Source organism: Megascapheus bottae, chromosome 10 (genome assembly GCF_031878675.1).
Source record: "Megascapheus bottae isolate mThoBot1 chromosome 10, mThoBot2.hap1, whole genome shotgun sequence".
Taxonomy (NCBI): domain Eukaryota; kingdom Metazoa; phylum Chordata; class Mammalia; order Rodentia; family Geomyidae; genus Megascapheus; species Megascapheus bottae.
Window position 1 is genome coordinate 56,060,476 of NC_143518.1, and position 22,005 is coordinate 56,082,480.

General features: G+C 45.8%; 1 protein-coding gene across 1 annotated transcript in view; it reads left to right on the forward strand.

Moving 5' to 3' along the window:
• The window catches only part of Pik3c2b (phosphatidylinositol-4-phosphate 3-kinase catalytic subunit type 2 beta), a 49,930-nt gene extending 36,435 nt beyond the window's left edge, over positions 1–13,495 (forward strand). The window contains exons 23-32 of the mRNA XM_090341364.1: positions 1,726–1,895; positions 2,565–2,721; positions 3,502–3,611; positions 3,745–3,946; positions 4,060–4,184; positions 6,224–6,341; positions 8,048–8,129; positions 8,536–8,642; positions 12,074–12,202; positions 13,090–13,495. Coding sequence (XP_090197490.1) covers positions 1,726–1,895; positions 2,565–2,721; positions 3,502–3,611; positions 3,745–3,946; positions 4,060–4,184; positions 6,224–6,341; positions 8,048–8,129; positions 8,536–8,642; positions 12,074–12,202; positions 13,090–13,278 — 1,389 coding nt within the window. The 3' untranslated portion in view covers positions 13,279–13,495. The remainder of the gene's footprint in view (positions 1–1,725; positions 1,896–2,564; positions 2,722–3,501; positions 3,612–3,744; positions 3,947–4,059; positions 4,185–6,223; positions 6,342–8,047; positions 8,130–8,535; positions 8,643–12,073; positions 12,203–13,089) is intronic.
• Positions 13,496–22,005: the final 8,510 nt, after the last annotated feature.

Below are 22,005 nucleotides of genomic sequence, written 5' to 3' on the forward strand. Positions count from 1 at the left end.
GAAGTGGTGCTGAGGCTGAAGTGGTAGGTAGAGTGCTAGCCTTGAGAAAGTCCAAGGACAGTGCTCAGGCCCTGAGCCCAAGCCCAGGACTGGCAAAAAAAAGTGTGGCTCAAAAGATGAAATGCTTGCCTAGCATAGTCTTCAGTTCAAAGTTCCCCAAAAAGAAAAAGAAAAACAATGGATCTAACCCCTGTCAAGCCCCCCATTTCCCTTAAGGATTCAGTAGATAGCCCAGGCTGACCTCGATCTCACTCTGTAGCTCTGCTGGCCCCAACTTCATGGTCCTTTTGCTTGTGCTTCCTGGGAATTGGAATTACATGTGAGCCATTGTACCCAGATTTCCCTCTGTTCCTTTATATTCAGAAATATCTCTATCACATTTTACTAAGTGAAGATGTCAAATTTCCACGTGTAAAACCCTCCTGGAAGTGTGAGCCTGCCTCAGCTCTTCTCCCAAGAACAGTGATTTTAATTAGACAAGGATTTAGTTGTCACCATGAGCTCTAGGAGTGGAGTTTTTTTTTGGGTCAGGTCAGGAAAAAGCTGGAAAAATTCTGAGCAGAGTCAGAAAGTTCTGCCGTAAGTCCACTCCCCAAGCGCAGCTTGACTTAGAGTCACCATGCCATGCTGGGAAGGTTTGCAGCGTGAAGTCTTGCTCTCCACCAAGGCCTCCCGTGTCTGAGCTGCTTACATCCAGGCTTTCTGTGTCTGTTTTCTTTCTCACCAGTCTCAAGGAAGAAGATGAAGTTTAGATGAAGGGTAGGGGTAGACATAAATACCTTCCCTTCCCTCTCTTTCTTTCCTTTCTTTTTTGTCAGTCATGGGACTTGAACTCTGGGCCTGGCGTTGTCCCTGAGCTCTTCAGCTCAAGGCTACCACCCTACCCCTTGAGCCACAGCACCATTTCCAGTTTTCTGGCAGTTAATTGGAGATAAGAATTTCACTGGACCTTAGTGCCCCAGCTGGCTTTGACTAGAGATGCTTAGATCTCAGCCTCCTGAGTAGCTAGGATTACAGGTGTGAGCCGCTGTGCCCAGCTTTCTTCCTTTCCTGTGCTCAGGGCTTGAGTGCTGTCCTGAGATCTTTTGCTCAAGGTAGTACTCTATCACACTGGGCCATAGCTCTACTTCTGGTTTTCAGGTGGTTAATGGAAAATAAGCGTTTCAAGGACTTTCCTACCTGGCCTGGCTTCAAACCATGATTCTCAAATATCAGCATCCTGAGTAGCTAGGATTACAGGCATGAGCCACCAGCACCCTGACTCCTTCCATAGCTTTCAACTCCAGCATACATGGGAAGGGTGTGTGTGTGTGTGTGTGTGTGTGTGTGTGTGTGTGTGTGTATGCTAGTATTTGGTAAGATGATGAATGGAAAGATGTAAGGTATTGCTGAAGTTCACAAGAAATAACAAGGCCAGTGCTAGTTGAATTCAGCCTGAGTTTCTCCAGACAGGTTTTGTTGTTGTATTGATGCTTGAACTCAGGGCTAGGCTCTTGCTTGGCTTTTTCACTTAAAGCTGGCTCTCTGCCACCCAATTGAGCCACAGGTCCACTTGCAGCTTTTTAGGTTGAAGGTAAGAGTCTTATAGACTATTCTGCCCAAGTTGGCCTCAAACTGAAATCCTCCATGTCAACCTCCTTAGTAGTCAGGATTATAGGCATGAGCCACGGAGCCCAGCTCTGACAGCTTTATGTCCTCTCCCTACACCTGCCTCTCTTGTCCCAGGCTGTGGAGAACTTCATCTACTCCTGTGCCGGCTGTTGTGTGGCCACATACATCTTGGGCATCTGTGACCGACATAATGACAACATTATGCTGAAGACCACTGGCCACATGTTCCACATCGATTTTGGCCGTTTCCTGGGTCATGCCCAGATGTTTGGCAACATCAAGCGGTAAGTAATGCCCTGAAACCAGATGGGCTGGTCACATGTACAGGACAGAGGTTAGCAGGGATGATTCAGAGCTGGGACAAAAGCCCATGGTGAACAGGACGGGCCTCAGAGCATTGTCCCTGGGCTGAGCAGCTCTGGAGAGGACTGGTAAGGAGGTCAGATCCTTATCGGGCCTTGCAGAAGGTGGGAACCAGTTATTTCTCCTCCTTTGTGTGTGTGCACCAGTACTGGGACTTGAACTCAGAACCTGGGTGCTGTCTTATAGCTTTTTCACTCAAGGCCAGTATTCTACCACTTGAGCCACAAGCTCTACTTCCAGCTTTTTGGTGATTAATTGGAGATAAGTCTCTTTCCCAGGGTGGTTTTGAACTGCTAGAATTATAGGTGTGAGCCGCTGGTTTATCTCTTCTTCATGAGCAGGAAGATGAACCCACACTGCAGGAAAAGGAAACACAGATCGGATATCTAGGAGGAAATAGTGCTAGTTCACAGACAGGAAGAATGCACACTGTGTCTGGGGGTTTTGTAGTATTAACACAGCAGGGGCAGAGAAAGCCTTCATCTGTCCAGGTTTGAACACATGATGGTGGGTATGGCCAACCACCTCTCAATGTAACCCACAGGTGGGTCTCCTCTTCCATGTTGACCTTCTAGTATATGTTTCCCCAGGGACCGTGCTCCATTTGTCTTCACCTCGGACATGGCATATGTCATCAATGGGGGTGACAAGCCTTCCAGCCGCTTCCATGATTTTGTTGACCTTTGCTGCCAAGCCTACAACCTCATTCGCAAGCACACCCACCTGTTCCTCAACCTTCTGGGCCTGGTGAGGCGCTCCATCTCCCAACCCCTCCTCCTTATCCAGTGCCATCCTTAAAACTACCCTGGCTTATTTCTTTTTCTTTCTTTTTTTTTTTTTTTTTTTTTTTTTGTCTGTCATGGGATCTGAACTCTGGGCCTGGGCACTGAGCACCCTACCCCTTGAGCCACAGTGCCACTTCCAGTTTTCTGGTGGTTAATTGGAGATAAGAGTCTCATGGACTTTACTGCCTGGGCTGGCTTTGAACTGCGATCCTCAGATATCAGCCTCCTGAGTAGCTAGGATTACAGGCATGAGCCACTTCACCCGGCTACCCTGGCTTGTTTCAAAAGATTCCCAGAGGCCTGGGAATGTGGCTTAGTGATAAAGTGCTTGCCTAGCATGCACGAAGCCCTGGGTTCAATTCCTTGGTACCACATACACAGAAAAAGCCAGAAGTGGCACTGTGGCTCAAGTGGCAGGGTGCTAACCTTGAGTAAAAGCAGCTCAGGGAGAGTGCCCTGAACTGACCAAAAAAAAAAAAAAGGTTCCCGGACAGTAGCTTCTCAAAGCCCCAGTGGAGTACCTGACTACCTAGACAGCGGGACCCAGCCCACGTGGGGAAAGCAATGTGACATTTGGTCTCCTTATCGCAAGCCTTCCACTTCTGTGGTCACTACCCATAGCATCCATCTGCTACCCTCTAGAAGGAGCAGGAAGCCAAGCTCTAGAAAACCTTACCTGAGAGTGGAGCAGTAAGACTTCCCTGTCATTAGAGGCCCCTTCTTCCTCTTCCTCCCCCTCTAGATGTTGTCCTGTGGAATCCCTGAGCTCTCGGACCTGGAGGACCTCAAGTACGTGTATGACGCCCTGAGACCACAGGACACAGAGGCCAATGCCACCACCTACTTCACTAGGTAACTGACAGCCAGAGGCAGCCCTGCTCACCCTCACGAGGCCCAGGCTGTGGGGTTGAAGAGCGGGTTAGGTAATAGGAGGGCTTTGCCTAGATGCCAGAGCCTTCTCTTCTATCCTCCCTTTACCCAACAGGTTGATTGAATCCAGCCTGGGCAGTGTAGCCACCAAGCTCAACTTTTTCATCCATAACCTGGCTCAGATGAAGTTCACAGGCTCAGATGACAGGCTGGCCCTTTCCTTCGCCCCCCGAACACACACTCTCAAGAGCTCAGGACAAATCAGTGATGTATTTCTCTGCCGTCATGAGAAGATCTTTCACCCCAACAAGGGCTATGTAAGTGTTTTCTCATCTCTGACTCATTCTCGCTTCCCCCATTCACCTCGGCCTTCCAGGGTTCTGACTGTACTCATGGAGTCAGGCACTCTCTGAGACTTGAGTCTTTGCAGATATACATTGTCAAGGTGATGCGACAGAATACTCACGAAGCTACTTACATCCAACGGACATTTGAGGAGTTCCAGGAATTGCACAATAAACTGCGGCTGCTCTTCCCCTCTTCCCTCTTACCCAGGTAGCTTCCCCCTTTCTTCTCTGGGGTTGCTGAGGAGGAAGGATGGGGCTGCAGAACTGCAGTGGCAAACCTTTTATTTTCTTATTTTTATCTTATTTATTTATTTATTTATTTATTTTTGTGGGTCACGGGGCTTGAACTCTGCCTGGGTGCTGTCCCTGAGCCCTTCAGCTCAAGGCCACAGCCCTAACCTTCAGCTAAGCCCACTTCCCGTTAATCGGAGATAAGAATCTCAGGTCCTTTTGTTCCCCTGAACTGGCTTTGAACCTTGATTCTCAGATCTCATTTTCCTGAGTAGCTAGGATTACAGACATGAGCCACTGAGCCCAGCCGGCAAGCCTTTTGCTTTACCGACTGAGCTATCCAGCTCTACCAGCAAACCTTTTGTATCAGAAATCTACCTGCTTTACCTATTCTGGTGTGTGGCAACAAGTGCACCCCCTGCTGGCCAAAGTTGTTAATGTTCCAGAGGTCTTTCTCTATCCTTGACCATAAACTTTCTCCCAATTACCCTCTCACCCCACCCCCCACCACCCGATTTCCTGCTTGCTGTGGCAGAATTTGAAGATGTTTTAAGGGTTTCCAATTTATACAAAGAGTTAAACAACAGTGAGTCTAACAATGAGTAAACAAAAGTATGGAATCCAATGGAATATTAACGAGCATTGAAAGGGAAAGGCTAGTCATCAAAACATAGTCTGAGTTACATTAAAGTGGTCAGAATCAGTAGTCAGAAAGTAGAGGGGTAAGGCCAGGAGCGTGGCCTAGTGGTAGAGTGCTTGCTACCATGCTCAAAACCCTGGGTTTGATTCCTTGGTACCAGATACACAGAAAAAAGCCAGAAGTGGTGCTGTGGCTCAAGTGGTAGAGTGCTAGTCTTGAGAAAAACCCAAGAACAGTGCCCAGGCCCTGAGTTCAAGCCACAGAAAAACAAACTGGCAGAAAACCAACAACAAAAAAAAAAAAAAGAAGAAGAAGGAAAGAAAATACAGGAGTAGTAGAGTCACTGAAAGTGGATTTCAGGATTGTAAGATTAAGAAAGGTCTGATTGTTTCTCCAAAAATGTATTCATTACCTGATTTATGAAATAACTCCTCTGTACATCACATTTTTTTGTTTGTTTGTTTATTTATTGCCAGTCCTGGGGCTTAAACTCAGGGCCTAAACATTGTCCTTGGGCTTTCCCAAGTCTAGTGCTCTACCACTTGAGCCACAGCACCACTTCCAGCTTTTTTTTTTTTTTTACTATGGATGTGGTACTAAGGAATCAAACCCAGGGCTTAGTGCATGCTAGGCCTGCTCCCAGCCCTGTACATCATCTTTATAATAGCAATAAAAATAGATAAATAAAAAGGTCAGTACAGCATTGTGAATGTACTTTGATCCTGAACTATAAGTTTAAAATGGGAAGTGGCGGGATGAGGAGTTTGGCCTAGTGATTAAGTGCTTGCCTAGCATGCATGAAGACCAAGGTTCGATTCCTTGGTACCACGTACATAGAAAAAGCCGGAAATGATGCTGAGGCTCAAGTCGTAGAGCTCTAGCCTTGAGAAAGTCCAAGGACAGTGCTCAGGCCCTGAGTTCAAGCCCTAGAACTGGCAAAAGAAAAATATGGAAAGTGGAGCTGTGACTCAACTGATAGAGCACCAGCCGTGAGCAAAAAAACCCCAGGAATAGCACCCAGGACCCTGAGTTCAAGCCCCCAGAACTGGTACACATACATAAAAATGCTTAAAGTGATTAGCTTGATGTTATGTGCATTTTTTCAAGTTTTTTTTTAAAGAAAATTTACACTGACAGGATAAACTGGAGGCTCCAAAGCCATGCCGTGTATTTCTTAGGATTGCCCAGCTATTAGTTTTCCCTGGTAGTAGGTGTCCTTGGAATTGGGCAATATGAGATATAGGCTGGAGAGAGGAGAGGGACAGAGTAGAGAAACAACTGCAAATGAGGGTCAGGAGGTTAGAAATGAAAGTGAAATGTGGACTGGGTCTCACTCTTCCCCGTCCTCCCTCTTTCCCCTGACCTCACCTTGCCAGCTTCCCCAGTCGTTTTGTGATTGGCCGCTCCCGGGGAGAGGCTGTGGCAGAGCGTCGGAGGGAGGAGCTGAATGGCTACATATGGCACCTGATCCATGCAGCCCCTGAGGTGGCTCAGGTAGGTCTTTCCAAGGTGGTGGTCACAGCAGGTATTGGGTGGAAGCAGGGGCCTCTGGGAAGTTAGGCAGAAGACTTGGCTCAAAAGGGTCAGCCTGCTGGAGTTTGCAGAGGACAGACATTTCTGGGTCCATGGTGGGCCAAGGACATATTCTTACATAATACATTATCATTACATCATCTAAAACCTAGGCCATATTCAAGTTCCTTTTCTTTTCCTTTCGTTTCATTTCATTTCATTTCTTTTCTTTTGTACCTGCCCTGGGGCTTGAACTCAGGGCTGAGCACTGTCCCCAGACTAATTTTTGCTCAAGGCTTGTACCCTAGCACTTGAGCCACAGCTTCACTTCTTGCTTTTTTGGTATTTTAGTGGAGATAAAGGAGTCTCATAAACTTTCCTGCCTGAGCTGGCTTGGAGCAGTGATTCTCAGATCCCAGCCTCCTGAACAGCTGGGGATAGGATTATAGCTGTGAATCACTGGCACCCAGCTCTTGTTTTTGTTTTTGTTTGTTTTTTTAAAACATTATTTTGGGGGGCCAGGAGTGTAGCCTAGTGGTAGAGTGCCTAGCATGCACAAAGACCCAGGTTTGATTCCTTGGTACCACTTATATAGATAAAAACCAGAAATGGTGCTGTGTCTCAAGTGGTAGAGCTCTAGCCTTGAGAAAGCCCAAGGACAGTGCCCAGACCCTGAGTTCAAGCACCAGGGTGGCAAAACAAAACAAAACATTATTTTGGGGCTGGGAATTTGGCCTAGTTGTAGAGTTCTTGCCCAGCATGATTCCTCGGTACCACATATATAGAAAAAGCTGGAAATGGTGCTGTGGCTCAAGTGGGCTTTCTGAAGCCAAAGGCTGTGCTCAGGCCTCAGGACTGACAAAAAAGTACATATATATTGTTTTGTTATTATTAAGGTATTGTACAGAGGGGTTACCATTTCATAGGTCAGGTAATGAGTACATTTCTTTTTTGGACAATGGTACACTTTCTTTCACTTTTTCCCAGTTTCCCCACCCCCCATCCCTGCCCACAAGTTGTATAGTTAATTTTACTTGTAGCATATACTAAATATAGTGACTACGTTTGTTCACCCTTCTCCCTCCCTTTCTGTGCCCTCCCGGTACCCCCCTTAAAAGACAAAAAAAATCCCAGACAAACAATGTCACTACCACCAAAACAACAAAACCCAAGTTCTCTTTTTCAGTTGTGTTTTTGGACTTTGTACACACTAGGCAAGCACTTTACCACCAAACTATGTCCTTGCTTCTCTCCAAACTATTTTTTTATAGATGGTTTGTTTGAACTATCACCCAAATAAGAAGTATTTATTATATTTGGTTATCATAGTCCATTTTTTTGCCAGTCCTGGGGCTTGAACTCAGGGCCTGGGCATTGTCCCTGAGCTTTTGCTCAAGGCTAGCATACTACCACTAGAGTCACAGTGCCACTTCCAGCTGTTACTGTTTATGTGTTACTGAGGAATTGAACCCAAGGCTTCATACATGCTAGACAAGCACTCTACCACTAAGCTACATTCCTAGCCTTTGATTATCATATTCTATAAATCATCTTGTTTTTTTTTTAGGAGACAGAGTCTCCCTATGTAGTCCAGGTTGACCTTGAACTTACGATCTTCCTGCCTCTGCCTCCCTGGTGTTAGGCAGTGTCTTACTGAAGACTGTTTCTGCTTTCTGATTCCATTCCAGTGTGATTTGGTGTATACCTTTTTCCACCCCCTGCCTCGGGATGAGAAGGCTGCAGGCACCAGCCTAGCTCCTAAGTGCTCAGGTATGGTACCTTTCCAGAGACGATCCTGCCACCTGCTGACCCATCCAGGACTCATCTCTCCTACCCTGGCCTCTTCCAATGCTTTTTTTTTTTTTTAGTCTTGTATCCTTTCTTACTTACTGAAGAATTTGATTTCTCACTCAGATGATGGGTCCCCAGGTCTTGGGGCTAGCTTCCCCAGAGGGTAGATGTTCTGTTAGTGATTGTACCCACACAGTGGGTAAACCCATCCTGACCCTCCTCTAAACAATGTTCCAGACCTCACTGATGGCTAATTGCAGGGAGGATCCACACCTGACATTCAGGATCTGGAGTAGGGATCAGAGAGGAAGCAGAAACATTTTCTAGTCACCAGTCAGGACATGGTTGGTCTGTTGACTTTTCTCTGTTTCTTTTGTCCCTACAGATGGCACATGGGCCCGGCCTGTTGGGAAGGTGGGAGGAGAGGTGAAGCTTTCCATCTCCTATAAAAATAATAAGCTCTTCATCATGGTGATGCACATTCGGGGCTTGGTACGTGCTGCACAGCCCTCACTGGGTTCTTTATTTCATACTGTTTTTGGCTAATCTTCCTGTCATGGGAATAGCCACAAAGGTTTCCCGAGCATGCTCTATGAGCCTGTTGAGGCCAGGCCTGACCAGACAGTTGCAGATACAGTTGCTGGCTCACTATGATGTCCAGCTTCACTGTCAAGATGATAATGTGAAGACCAGGAGTGTGACCTAGTGGTAGAGTGCTTGCCTGGCATGCATGAAGCCCTGGTTCAATTCCTTGGTACTACATAAACAGAATAAGCCGCAAATGGCACTGTGGCTCAAGTGGTAGAATACTAGCCTTGAGAAAGCTCAAGGACAATGCCCAGGCCCTGAGTTCAAGCCCTAGGACTGGCAAAACAAAAACGATAATGTAAACACCAACCTCTTGAGGTTGCTGTGTAGATTAAATACCTTTCACCTTTGACTTTGTTTATTGCTACTACTCATGCTTGAACTCAGGGCCTTGTGTTCTTGATTGGTTTGCTTTGATGCTTTACCATTGAGCTACCTCTCCCTTCTGGCTTTTTTTTTTTTTTTTTTTTTTTGCCAGTCGTGGGCTTGAGCTCAGGGCCTGAGCACTGTCCTTGGACTTTCTCAAGGCTAGAGCTCTACCACTTGAGCCTCAGCACCACTTCTGGCTTTTTTCTATGTATGTGTTACCGAGGAATTGAACCTAGGCAAGCACTCTACCACTAGGCCAAACTCCCGGCCCCCCTTCTGGCTTTTTGATGTCACTTGAAAATAAGAGTCTCAAAGACTTTTGTCCAGACTGGCTTTTAGCCAGGATTATAGGCATGAGTCACCGTCACCTAGTTTCCTTTTCAGAGGGCCAAGGGCCTTGCTGCCTGATGGTGGCAATAAGACAACCACCTGACATCTTCCAAGTATAATCAGATTAGGAAATTTGTGGTATAGGTTCTAAAAATAAAGGGAAGGGCTCTTTTCCCACCATGTGCTATACCCCATGTTGGCATTTTGTGTATGTTTGGGCAGAAAAGAGCAGGAGGAGCAAGAGCTTTGGAGCAGATTGAGTTCATTCGTTCATTCTCACATGATTGCCTCATACCTACTGCATGCTAGGTACTGCTACATTAGCTCTGGATACAGGAGAAAATAAAACCAATCCTGTGTTCAGAGAACTGGTGTTCTAGTTGGAAAAGGCAGATAGACAAGTAGACAAGTGAACTATATGGCATGTGTGGTAGGCAAGAATTAATAAAGAAAAGAAGAAACCTTGGGTGGAATAAGGAAAGGAATTTGCCTAGAGTGGTCAGGCCTCAGTGATAAGGAACTCCATTAGCAAAGATGGAAGGCAGTGAGGAGGGAACTATGTGTGTTATAACTACACTGAGAGAGGTCTGTCCAGGAAGGGAGCAGTTAGACCCAAAGCCCTGAAATATGAGCCTGCCTCTGTCAGGCAGGTGTATCAGAGCTGCAAAAGCCCTCGCTGGCGCTGATGGGACAAAGGGGGAGGAGCAGAAGGTGAGGTCAGAGAGAGCATGGTGAAGCACAGCCCAGACTACAGTGACATGGGACTAGTTGGAGGGCTTTAACTGGTTTTGTTTTTGGGTGTGTACACCTGTCCTGGGGCTTGAACTCAGGATCTGGTTGCTATCCCTGAACTTCTTTTACTCAAGGTTAGCACTCTGCCACTTGAGCCACTTGAGTTCCACTTCTGGCTTAGTTTATTGGAGATAAGAGTCTCAAGGAGCGGGGCTACTCAGGAGGCTGAGATCTGAGGATCATGGTTCAAAGCCAGCCCAGGCACTAAAGTCTATGAGATTCTCATCTCCAGAAAAGAGTCTCATGGGTTTTCCTGCTTGGGCTGGCTTTGAACTACTGTCTCTGAAGATCCTTCAGCATCCCAAGTAGTTAGGATTACAGGCATAAGCCAGCATAGCTCCAGCTCTGACTTAACTCTTTTTTTTTTTTGCCAGTCCTGGGCTTGAGCTCAGAGCCTGAGCCCTGTCCTTGGACTTTCTCAAGGCTAGAGCTCTACCACTTAAGCCTCAGCACCACTTCCAGCTTTTTTCTATGTATGTGGTACCAAGGAATTGAACCCGGGCCCCTGACTTAATCCAAGAGTTAAGTCAGAGGGGCCAGGAGTTTGGCCTAGTGGTAGAGTGCTTGCCTAGCATGCACGAAGACCCGGGTTCAATTCCTTGGTACCACATACGTAGAAAAAAGCTGGAAGTGGTGCTGAGGCTCAAGTGGTAGAGCTCTAGCCTTGAGAAAGTCCAAGGATAGGCCCTAAGTTCAAGCCCAGGACTGACAAAAAAAAAAAAAGTATTAAGCCAGGACTCCAGGGTACAGCTCATTTATAAGCTTAGTATATTCAAGGACCTGGCTTGGGCCCAGGGCATTAAAAAAAAATTAGCTATGTGAATCAATATTTGGCTGACCTTTAGCAAGCAATCTTAGGGGTTAAATGAACCAAATAACGAAAGTACAAGTTGTCTAGGACAGGAGGGGCTCTCATGATGAGTCACTCAAAACAGAACACATTATGGGATGTCTGGGGAATTTACATAGAAAGTGTAACATTAATATAATTCATGATAATGATAGATGACTGTTATCAGCGTAGATGGAGATGGGAAGTAGATAAATGAATTAAGTTTGGATTTCAAAAAGCTAGAAAAAGCCAACTAAGAATGTGAGGCTCTGAGTTCCAGCTCTAGTCCCAGCACATACACACATATATGCATGCATACACATATACACATACACACACACACACTCAAAGCCACATGTTGGAGAAAAAAGAGACAAAGAGATCTTTCTTTTCTTTCTTTCTTTCTTTCTTTCTTTCTTTCTTTCTTTCTTTCTTTCTTTCTTTCTCCCTTCCTGGGACTTGAATTCAGAGCCTGGGCACTATCCTTGAGTTTTTTTGCTCCAGGTTAGTGTTCTATCACCTGAGCCATAGCTCCTCTTCCAAACTTTTTGCTGGTTTATTGGAGATAACAATCTCATAGACTTTCCTGACTGGACTGGCTTCAAATCATGATCCTCATATCCCAGCCTCCTAATAAGCTAGGATTACAGACATGAGCCACTGGTGCTGGCTTTTACAAGAACTTTGTATTTTAAGCCAGGTGGACACCGGTGGCTCACACCTGTAATCCTAGCTACTCAAGAGGCTGAGATCTGAGGATCTTGGTTCAAAGCCAGCTCAGGCACAAAAGGACCCGAAACTCTTATCTCCAGTTAACTTCTAGAAAATGGGAAGTGGGCTTGGCTCAAGGGTTGGGAAGTAGCCTTGAGTTGAAGAGCTCAGGAACAATGTCCAGGCCTAGGGGTAGGGTGGGTAGCCTTGAGCTGAACAGTGCTCAGGCCTAGTTCAAGCCCCATGACCCACCAAAAAAAAAAAAAAAGAACCTTTATATTTTGTTTTCATTCTGTTGCAGCAACTACTCCAGGATGGAAATGACCCTGACCCCTATGTGAAGATTTATCTCCTTCCTGACCCTCAGAAAACCACAAAGAGAAAAACCAAAGTGGCTCGGAAGACCTGCAACCCAACCTACAATGAGATGGTGTGTGGGGGAGTTGGGGGTACAGCAGAGATTAGCAAGTGCCTGCTCTTCTGAATCAAGTCATACAAGAATGCCATGTCTGCCCTCTTAGGGACTGTGGCTGCTTTACATTGCAATGGCAGGCATGAGAAGGTGTAACATACCTTATATTCCTATATTTCCAATCTGTCCCTTTAATTAAAAAGCATTCTGACTTCTAGGGTCCTGGGCTGAATATGAGCAGAAGCCCCAGTAAAAATCCTTTTCTCTGCTTGGTGCTCTGGGGGTTCCTGTCTATAATCCTAGCTATCCAGGGGGCTAAGATTTGAGGATCTCGGTTTAGAGCCAGACCCGGCAAACAAATCCAAAAGACTCTTATCATCTCCAATTAATAAGCAAAAGGTACTGGCATGCACACAAGTGCACACACATTCGCACGCACACACAGCACTTACCGGCTTGAACTCTGAGCAGAGAACAAAGGTCTCTGGATTCTCCCTTGGATTCAGCTGTTTTCTGCACTCTCTTGGACTATGAAGGGCTGGCAAGATAAAATGATCTTGGCCTCAGTCAACTGATTGCCCAGAACTTGAGCCTCTCCCCACCCCTACTTTTCTTTGTTTCCTGGGAATTTTTTTTTGGGGGGGTGAGGGGCAAGCAGAGCTTGAATTCAGGTCTGGGCACTACCCCTGGCTCTTTTACTAGCTAGTGCTCTACCACTTTGAGCCACACCCCCACTTCTTGTGTTCTGGTAGTTAAGTGCAGATCAGAGTCTCCTGGGGACTTTTCTGCCTGAGCTGGCTTGGAACCGCAATCTGGAGCTCTGGTCCTCCTGAGTACCTGGGCCGTGAGGCGGGAACCACCAGAGCCTCCTCTCTCACCACTTCCCCTCTTCCCCCTGTTTGCAGTTGGTGTATGACGGGATCCCCAAGGGGGACCTGCAGCAGCGGGAGCTGCAGCTGAGCGTGCTGAGCGAGCAGGGATTCTGGGAAAAGGTGCTTCTGGGAGAGGTGCACATCCGCCTGCGAGAGCTGGACCTGACCCAGGAGAAGACCAGCTGGTTTGCCCTGGGGTCTCGAAGTCCTGGGACCCTGTGAGCCCAACAGAACCACAGCCCCAAACCCCAAGAGCCAGGGGAGAGAGGACTTTCCTGCTGGGCTGTTCTAGTCCCTGTTGGTCCACGTGGACTTACCTGGCTGCTGGTCCCCCTGTCTCCAGCACCCCTCTCTCCCTTCCTCGGCAGACTGAACTGGGGTGGAAGCTGTGAGGTTGCAGCCGCGTTTTAAGAAGTTTACCTTGTGTCAAGGGAGCAATGCCTGGTTTGGGGGAGGGGAGGGCGTGGGGGGATGGACTGTATGAAGTAGCATCTGTGGGGCAGGGGAGGGTGGATATCTTTATTTTTTATTTTTAAAAAATGAGATAGTAATGTTGTCCCTAAGTGGGACCGGAAGCCTTGCAAGAAGGGACATGCATATGCCTCCGAACGCAAGCGAGGAAGACTTGGACTTTCTTTTTCTATGATGAAGGTTCTTAATGGACTTTTTCTCTAGGATGTTTTGGTTTGGGTTTTCTAGCTATAGGAATTATCGGGGAGGGGCTCGGGATCCTCGGTCAAGCCTTCCCTCTCTAGGGCAGGCTTGAGAGGGACAGGGAGGACTTTCTGTACTGGACTGAAGCCTCCACCACTGGGCCCTTCTGATTTTGCCTCCAAAGGAGAGCGCCATGATATCTACCTATGTAAGAAAGGGCCCTCTTAAGGGGGTTCCGCCAAGGACCTGTATTCAGGGACCCATGCTCTTTAGGGGAGGAATGTTTCCTCTTTCCAGTGCTCTGTTAGGACTTGGCCTCACCCCCAGGGTCTGCGGCCCCTGTGGGCTTTGGGTATACGCTGGGGGGTGTTTTCCCCCCTTAGCTTTTCCCCTTTAGTCACTTTTTCTGGTGGGATAAAATGCTCATCCCCACCCTTAGATTTAGTTTCACCCAGGGCCTGTAGGCAACAGATGCCAGTGTGACTGCCTGCTGATAGCTTCTGGCAAGTTCCATATCTCCCTCCACTGCTTTCTGTTGTGCTGCTTTTAAAACTCTATTTCTGTCACACTTTTATTTTTCCTCTGTAAGAATTTCTATCATTCTGTGGGGGCCATAAACCAATTTAGCTTGGAGCCAAAGAGATATCTGGTCTGGAGCTGGAGGATTCCAGCAGTGGCTTTGCTGCCTGTCCCCTTCCCCTTCAGGGTAGGGGGACTGGGTTGGGAGCTTGGATTGTTTCTCTGTGGCTGAGCTCAGGCCCTGGAAAGGAGGAACTGAACTCTTATGAGTTTAAAATTTATTTTAGGGAAGTGGAGCTGTGGCTCTAGGAGTAGAATGATGGCCTTGAACTGAAGAGCTCAGGGACAGCACCCAGGCCCAGAGTTCAAGCCCCACGACCGAAATGGGGGGGGGGGGGGAGTTGTAAACTTTGTTTTGTGTTTCACTATTGAGAGGGTTGGCTACTTTAAAAAAAAAAGAGGAAGAGTTTGAATTGATGATACTTTTTTGTTACCTGACTTGGCCATGTATACCCACAACTGAGAGGAGCTCATGAGCAGAGAGGACATTCCATAGAAAGTCCCTCAACACTTTCTTCCCCAACTCCAAGCAAGGGTTAGAAATTCCCCTTTTGCTGATTCATTCCATTACTGGAGAAAGAAGCTCTATCTGTTGAAGCTATGGGCAACAAGGTTGGCAACAAAGATGTTTACCTTTTCTTTTACATGAAAACTGCAGCTGTGTATGGGTAGTGCATGCCTGTAACGCCAACCTCAGCTACTCTAGAGACTGGTGGTGGAGGGAGAAGATGGAGTGTTCTGCGCCAGCCAAGGGAAAGTTAGTGAGACTATCTCAAAAATGAAAGAATGAAAGGGCTGGGAGCATAGCTCAAATAGTAGAGTGTTTGCGTAGTAGTGTAGATAAGGCCCTGGATTTGATCCCCAGTACTGCAGGGAAAGTTAAATAAAAATGCCAAGGATAAAGCAGGCTATGGAGAGGAGGGGCTGGGAGAATGGGGGAAGGAAAGGGCACAACCTTTTCAGATGTTTGGACCATAGATGTGCTACTGGCTTTTGCCTGTAACTCATTTGATTCTAATTTTCTGTGTCCCTTACTTTAAAGAGGTCTGTGTACTGTACCCATTTCTCAGACCCTTTGTACCTTCTACTTTCTCTGAATTGTATTTTCTAATAAATGACATTTGACAAAAACAAAACTACTTAAGATTGGCTGAAGTGTAAATGTTTAGATTAAAGCATCCTATAAGATCAATAATAGTCTTGGTTTTGCAAATGGTAACCCTTACAGACATTATTACAACTCCATCCAACAGATACTGCCCCTGCTTTTCAGATGAAGAAATTAAGAGAAATTAAGTAACTTGTCTTTGGGCATGTAGCCCTCCAGTCTTAGAGCTGGAATTTGAACCTATATTTGACTCCAAATCTTACACAAGCCCTCTTAGGCAACATGTCATAGCCTCCACACTTGGCAAGTTATTTGGTAGCTTTCAATGTTTTTACACATATGATGCCATGTTTTTTCATTACATGGTTATAGCGGTTGGAAAGCGCTCATTAGTTCTGTTAAAGCATTGACTGTGTCATGAAAGCTTCTGGAATTGTATACTAGGAGAAGCCTATGACCTAGAGATATTTAACCAGCCCTGCCATTTTTTCTTTTTCTTTTTTTTTTGTCAGTTGGGCTTGAACTCAGAGCTTTATTGCTCAAGGCTAGTGTTATGTCACTTTGTGCCACAGTGCCACTTCTGGTTTTCTGGGGGTTAGTCAGAGATGAGTCTCATGGACTTACCTGCCCATGTTGGCTTTGAACCATGATCCTCAAATCTCAGCCTCTTGAGTAGCTAGGATTATAGGTGTGAGCCGTTAGTGCCTGTCTAACCAGCCCCATTTTATCAGAAAGATTGAATCTCTTGAGGCACTTTCTAACTCTCAAGCTCGTAGGGCAGATGGTAGCCCAGAAATACACCTCCCCAAATGGAAAGTAAAGGTGATGTGACCCCTGTGTAATCATTTTACCCAGAAGTTGAACAATTAAAACTCCAGTAGTTCAGTCTATGGAATTTTATGGGATTTTTTTAATTAAAAATTTTTATTTTCTAGCAGTAAACAAAGTGATGGCTGCTGTATCTGAGAAGTTGCCATGGCCTAGACAAATCTCCGTGGACCTGTTAAAAGTTAGAACTTGAATCCAACAAGGGTTTTACTTAAGGATATTTTCTGGCCAAATGGGGTAGAAATCTGAAGCCCCCAAGAGAGTGGGGATGAGAGGCTGGAGTGTGGAGAAGAGGGAAAAGAGAAACGGTAGAAGCCCAGGGGACAGCACCCCCCCACCATTCTCCAAGTTTAAAGAGTAGCAAAATGGAAGTTACCAAATTTGATGAGATTTAGAGGACACTGATTAGATGGGATTTGAAAGGTCAAAAGTAAGGTAGCAATTTAGATTGCAAACTAATTCTGCTACCTGGGATTTGATTAAGGTGTTTGACTCATCAACAAACCACAGACCTTGGGTCAGGTGAGGTATCAGGCACTGTGGCTGCTAAATTAACTAACGATCCTGTCTTCCAGGATCATAACAGGAAACACCCAAGAAAATACATCAATCTGTCTCTATGTCTGTGGGCTCCTCATCCATGAGTTCTGAATCCATGGAAAATATTTGTAAAACCCCTGTGTTGTATTAAAGATGCACATAACTTATTTTCTCATCATCCCTAAATTAGGTGGTACAGCAACTATTTATATAGTATTTGTATTTTCTGTTGTCTAATAAGTAAGTACAGAAATGATCTAAAGTATTTGGGCGGACTGGGCACCCATGGCTCATACCTGCAATCCTAGCTATTCAGGAGACTGACATCGAAGGAACGAGATTCAAAGCTAGCGTAGGCAGGAGAGTCCATGAGACTCTTAATCTCTAACTAATGAGCAAAACATCAGAAGTTGAACTGTGGCTCAAGTGGTAGAATGCCAGCCTTCAATGAAAAGGCTAAAATTAGCACCCAGGCTCTGAGTTCACTACTGGCCCCCAAATTAGATAGATGGAGTGTATGGGAGGAATCTTGTAGACTATATGCAGATACCACCCATCTTATGTGAGGGACTCAGATATTTGTGATTTCATCTGCAGGGGGTCCTATAATCAATACCCTACCACCCCTACATCACCACGGAGGAACAACTGCAATCACAGTGCAGTATTGGCATGCACAAAGTTGGGGAGGGAAGAGATGGGGTGGGCAGAGAAGACTTTGCAGATACTGAGTTTTCTTTTTTCTTTTTCTTTTCTTTTTTTTTTTTTTGAGGTAGAATCTCACTATATAGCCCAGATTGACCTCTAACTCAAAATTCTTCTGCCTCAGCCTTCTGAGTGCTAGAATTACAGGCACACTATAACCACACCCAGCTAAGACTTAGTATGTTTCAAGGCCAAAGGTTCAATTCCCCAACAGGGAAAATAGTGATGACCCCTACGGTTGGGGGAAGGTTTTCCTAGTTCAATGGCAGAGCCTTCTGTTTGGGGTTAGCTATGAAGACTTTGGATTATGTGAAGTTTAAAATGTCTGATAGGTGTCCAAGTGGAGACAGTGGACAATGGAATGCTGCAGCCCAAGGAAGCCATCAGACTAGAGTTTAGCTATGAACATTATCAGCATTTGGATAGTATTTGATTTCCTGGAACAGGGAGATCGCCTAGGTTAGAGGAGCCAGCAAAACAAGACCTGGGAAGACTAAGGCCAACAGAAGAGGAAGAGGAAAATAAGAAGGAACAGGGAAGCCCATTTGAATGGTGTTCTGGTGAAACAAAAGTAGATCGTTTCCTAGAGCTTTTTTTTTTTTTAACTATTTTATTGTCCAGGTAATGTATAGAGGGGTTACGGTTACATTCATCAGGTAGTAGGTACATTCCTCTCGTGTTTTTGTTCCATGCTCCCTCTGGAGAGGGAACAAACAAAAAACAATATCACCCAGACTGAATGGTTTGAACTGCTTAGGACTGCTGGGAGTCCCAGAGCAAGGGGTCACTGGGGTTGGTTTCTCCTGAAGGGCTGAAGGAGCAATCTGTTTTCAGACCTCTTTCTACTTGGTGATTACTAGCCAGCAATGTTCGGTATTCCTTGGTTCACAGTTACATCACCCTGATTACTACCTTTGTATTCACGTGAGGATTTTCCTGTGTGTATAGATGTGTGTCTGTCCAATCTCTTTTTTTTTTTTTTTTTTTTTTTTGCCAGTCCTGGCACTTGAACTCAAGGCCTGAGCACTGTCCTTGGGCTTTCTCAAGGCTAGAGCCCTACCATTTGAACCACAGCACCACTTCCGGCATTTTCTATGTATGGTTACCAAAGAATTGGACACAGGTCTTTATGAATGCTAGGCAAGCACTCTACCACTAGGCCAAACTCCCGGCCCTCTACCTCACTTTTTTTTTTTTTGCCAGTCCTGGGCTTGGGCTCAGGGCTTGAGCATTGTCCTTGGATTTTCTCAAGGCCAGCACTCTACCACTTAAGCATCAGCACCACTTCCGGCTTTTTTCTATGTATGTGGTACCGAGGAATCGAACCTGGGTCTTCATGCATGCTAGGCAAGCACTCTACCACTAGGCCAAACTCCCGGCCCTCTACCTCACTTTTTATGAGGTCTTTGTGTCAAGTGTCGAGTGTACCCTAACGACCTCATCAACTCTGCATAAAACCTATTTCCAGAGAAGGTCACACCTGAAAGTTGGGGGAAGGGTTTCAACATCTTTTGGAGGGCACAATTGCACCTCTAATAATTAAGACATGGGATATAGGACTAGAGGTGTGGCTCAAATGGAAGAACATCAACCTGGAGTGGAGAAAGCGGAGCAAGGTCCTAAGTTCTAGCCCCAGGATCAACACTTCCTACATGAAACAGACACATAAATTCTTTGGGATTGGATATAGCAAAACGTTCTTTGTGGATCTGAACTGCTTGTAGAAGTGGTGGAGTGGAAGCCAAATTGAAGTGGGTAGAAGAGAGACTAGGGAGGCCAGGTGTGGTAATGAACTTACAATACCAATACTCAGGAGGCAGAAGCAAGAAGACCCAGAATTTGAGGCCAGCCTGGGCCACACAATGAGATGCTGGAGAAAAGAGAAGGAGGAGGGAATGGGGAGGAGAGCTGAGGGGAGAGAAGAGATGGGAGAGAGAGGAAGTGAAGAAGAGGCATTGAGACATTTAGTTGTGTTTTACAGACGCATGAGGTAGATCTGGGAGAGTTCTTTGCAGACTTTTTTTTTTTTTTTGGTCAGTCATGGTGCTTGAACTCTGGTCCTGGCCGTTGTCCCTGAGCTTTTCAGCTCAAGGCTACTTCCCTATGCCTTAAGCAACAACACCACTTCTGTTTTCTAGTGGTTAATTGGAGATAAGAATCTCATGGACTTTCATGCCCAGGCTATCTTCGAACTGCAATCCTCAGATCTGAGCCTCCTGAGTAGTTAAGATTACAGGTGTGAGCCACCATGCCCGGCTGCAGACAGTCTTCAACTGTGTAAACAATCTGTGAGATAGAAAGTTTTTATTGCGGTTGGCAATATGGCTCAGATGGTAGAGCATCACCCCATGGGTGATGGTGTCAGAAACTGAGTTCAAGTCCCAGCCTCAGACAAAATTTCTATATCATTGGGGAGAAATGATAATAGTCTAGAGAAGGAATGAAAAGTCAGGAGCCAGGAGATAATGTGAGTTGTCATGTAGGGGGATTTGATGGGTGAAAGGATGGAGGTGGTTTAGGTTTGGATCAATTTTCTCAAGGGCATCTGATAGGATGGTTTCTAAACTGGGAACAAGTGGAAATTCAAGGAGGAAATACTGGGAAACGTTCAGTTTGAAGGAGAAGCACAGCTCAGAGGATGCCCAGAATGGCTATGACTAACGACCATGAGGGACCACAGCTGGCTGGCATACTGGAATGATCTTCTCCAGCAGTTACTGACTGCATGAGGGCAGGCGTGGAATGGGTGGTGAGCTGGGTCTAAGTTGGGTTGGCATTTTTATAATTTTGGTCAGTCACAGTGCTTGAACCCTGAGCCTGGAAGCTCTCCCTGAGATTTTGTGCTCAAGGCTAGCACTCTACCACTTAGATCCACAGGTCTTCTTCTAGTTATCTGGTTGTTAATTGGAGATAAACTCTTAAGAGCTTTCCTGCGCTGGCTGGCTTTGAACCACAATCTTCAGATCTCAGCCTCCTGAGTAGCTAGGATTATAAGTATGACCATGAGCTCCACTTGAGCCACAGCTCCGCTTTTTTTTCCCCCTGTCTTAGAGCTTGAACTCAGGGCCAAGATGCTGTCACTGAGTCTCTTTGTGCTCAAGACTAGCACTCTACTACCTGAGCTGCAGCACCATTTCCAGGTTTTTCTTAGTGGTTTATTGGAGATAGTCTCACAGACCTTTTTTTTTTTTTTTTTGCCCGAGCTGGTTTTGAAGTGTGATCCTCAGATCTCAGCCTCCCGAATAGTTAGGATTACAGATGTGAGCCACTAGCACCAGGCTTTTCTGTCTGGGCTGGCTTCAAACCATGATCCTCAGAGCTCATCTTTCTGAATAGCTAGGATTTCTGACATGAACCACCAGTGCCAGCTTTGGAATGGGTGTGTGTGTGTTTTTTGGTGGCTTTTGTGTGTGTGTACACGTGTGTGCGCGTGTGTGCATGCGCACCAGTCTTGGGGCTTGTACTCAGGGCCTGGGCACTGTCGCTGAGCTTCTTTTGCTCCAGGCAAAAGTGTTGAGCAACAACACTTCCAGCTGTTTCTGTTTATGTGGTACTGAGGAATTGAACTCAGGGCTTTATGAATGCAAGCTATTCTACCACTAAGTTACATCCCCAGCCCCTGGAATGGTTTTAAAATAGGATCTAGCAGGGTATGCAGACCATTATTTTGGGAGCTACTGTGCTAAATATTAGGATAACAGCTCTAAGGGAGCGGTGGACCAGCAGATGGGCCCATTTACAGGGATACAAAACTCAGTGGATTACATTCTTTAATAAAACATAGTAATCTAGGTGTTGGGGGAGGGTGATAAATTGTGACTAGAAACACCAGCAAAGATCTCAAGCAGACAATTCTGCAAGCTTGCATAGATATTTAACAGGTGTGGGGGGCTTTCCTGGTGGAGAATAGCTAAGGAAATGGATGAAACCATGGATAAGCATGGATAAGCCCAAAGGTGTAAAGTATAACATGCCTGAAGAGAAGAAAGGAAGAGGAGGCTGGAAGAGTCTCATGGGAGGACAGGCTGAATAGAGCCTTTATTCTGTAGGCAACAGAAAACAATGGAAAGATTGTAAAGTAGAACAGCAACAGAACATTTGCTAATGTTTACGCTCCTGGACTCTGGGCTATGTACTATATTAGGAACATAGAACACCCACCAATATGTTGAAAGAGAACCGAACAGTACCAGTCTCAATTTTCATCTGAAGGAACTGAGGCTTCTAGTAATTGATTTGCGTACTTGGATCTCTTTTCTGTCATGAAAACTTCTATTATGAATACATTTTTTTGAAGTTCTTAGGATTGAGAAATTAGTTCTTTCCAGATATTCCTGATAAGATCATAAGGGGTAACAAAAGAAATTGAAGACTTCCCAGTTTCCTAGCAGGAAGTAGTAACTTAAACAGGCCCAAAAGAGGAGGAGCAGCTGGTCTCACCTTTGATTTACCACCCCCCACCCAAAAAAGATATTTTACTTCCTAGTTCTCATAGTTACTAATCTTTTGCAATAGTCACTTGCCTTCACAGCTAA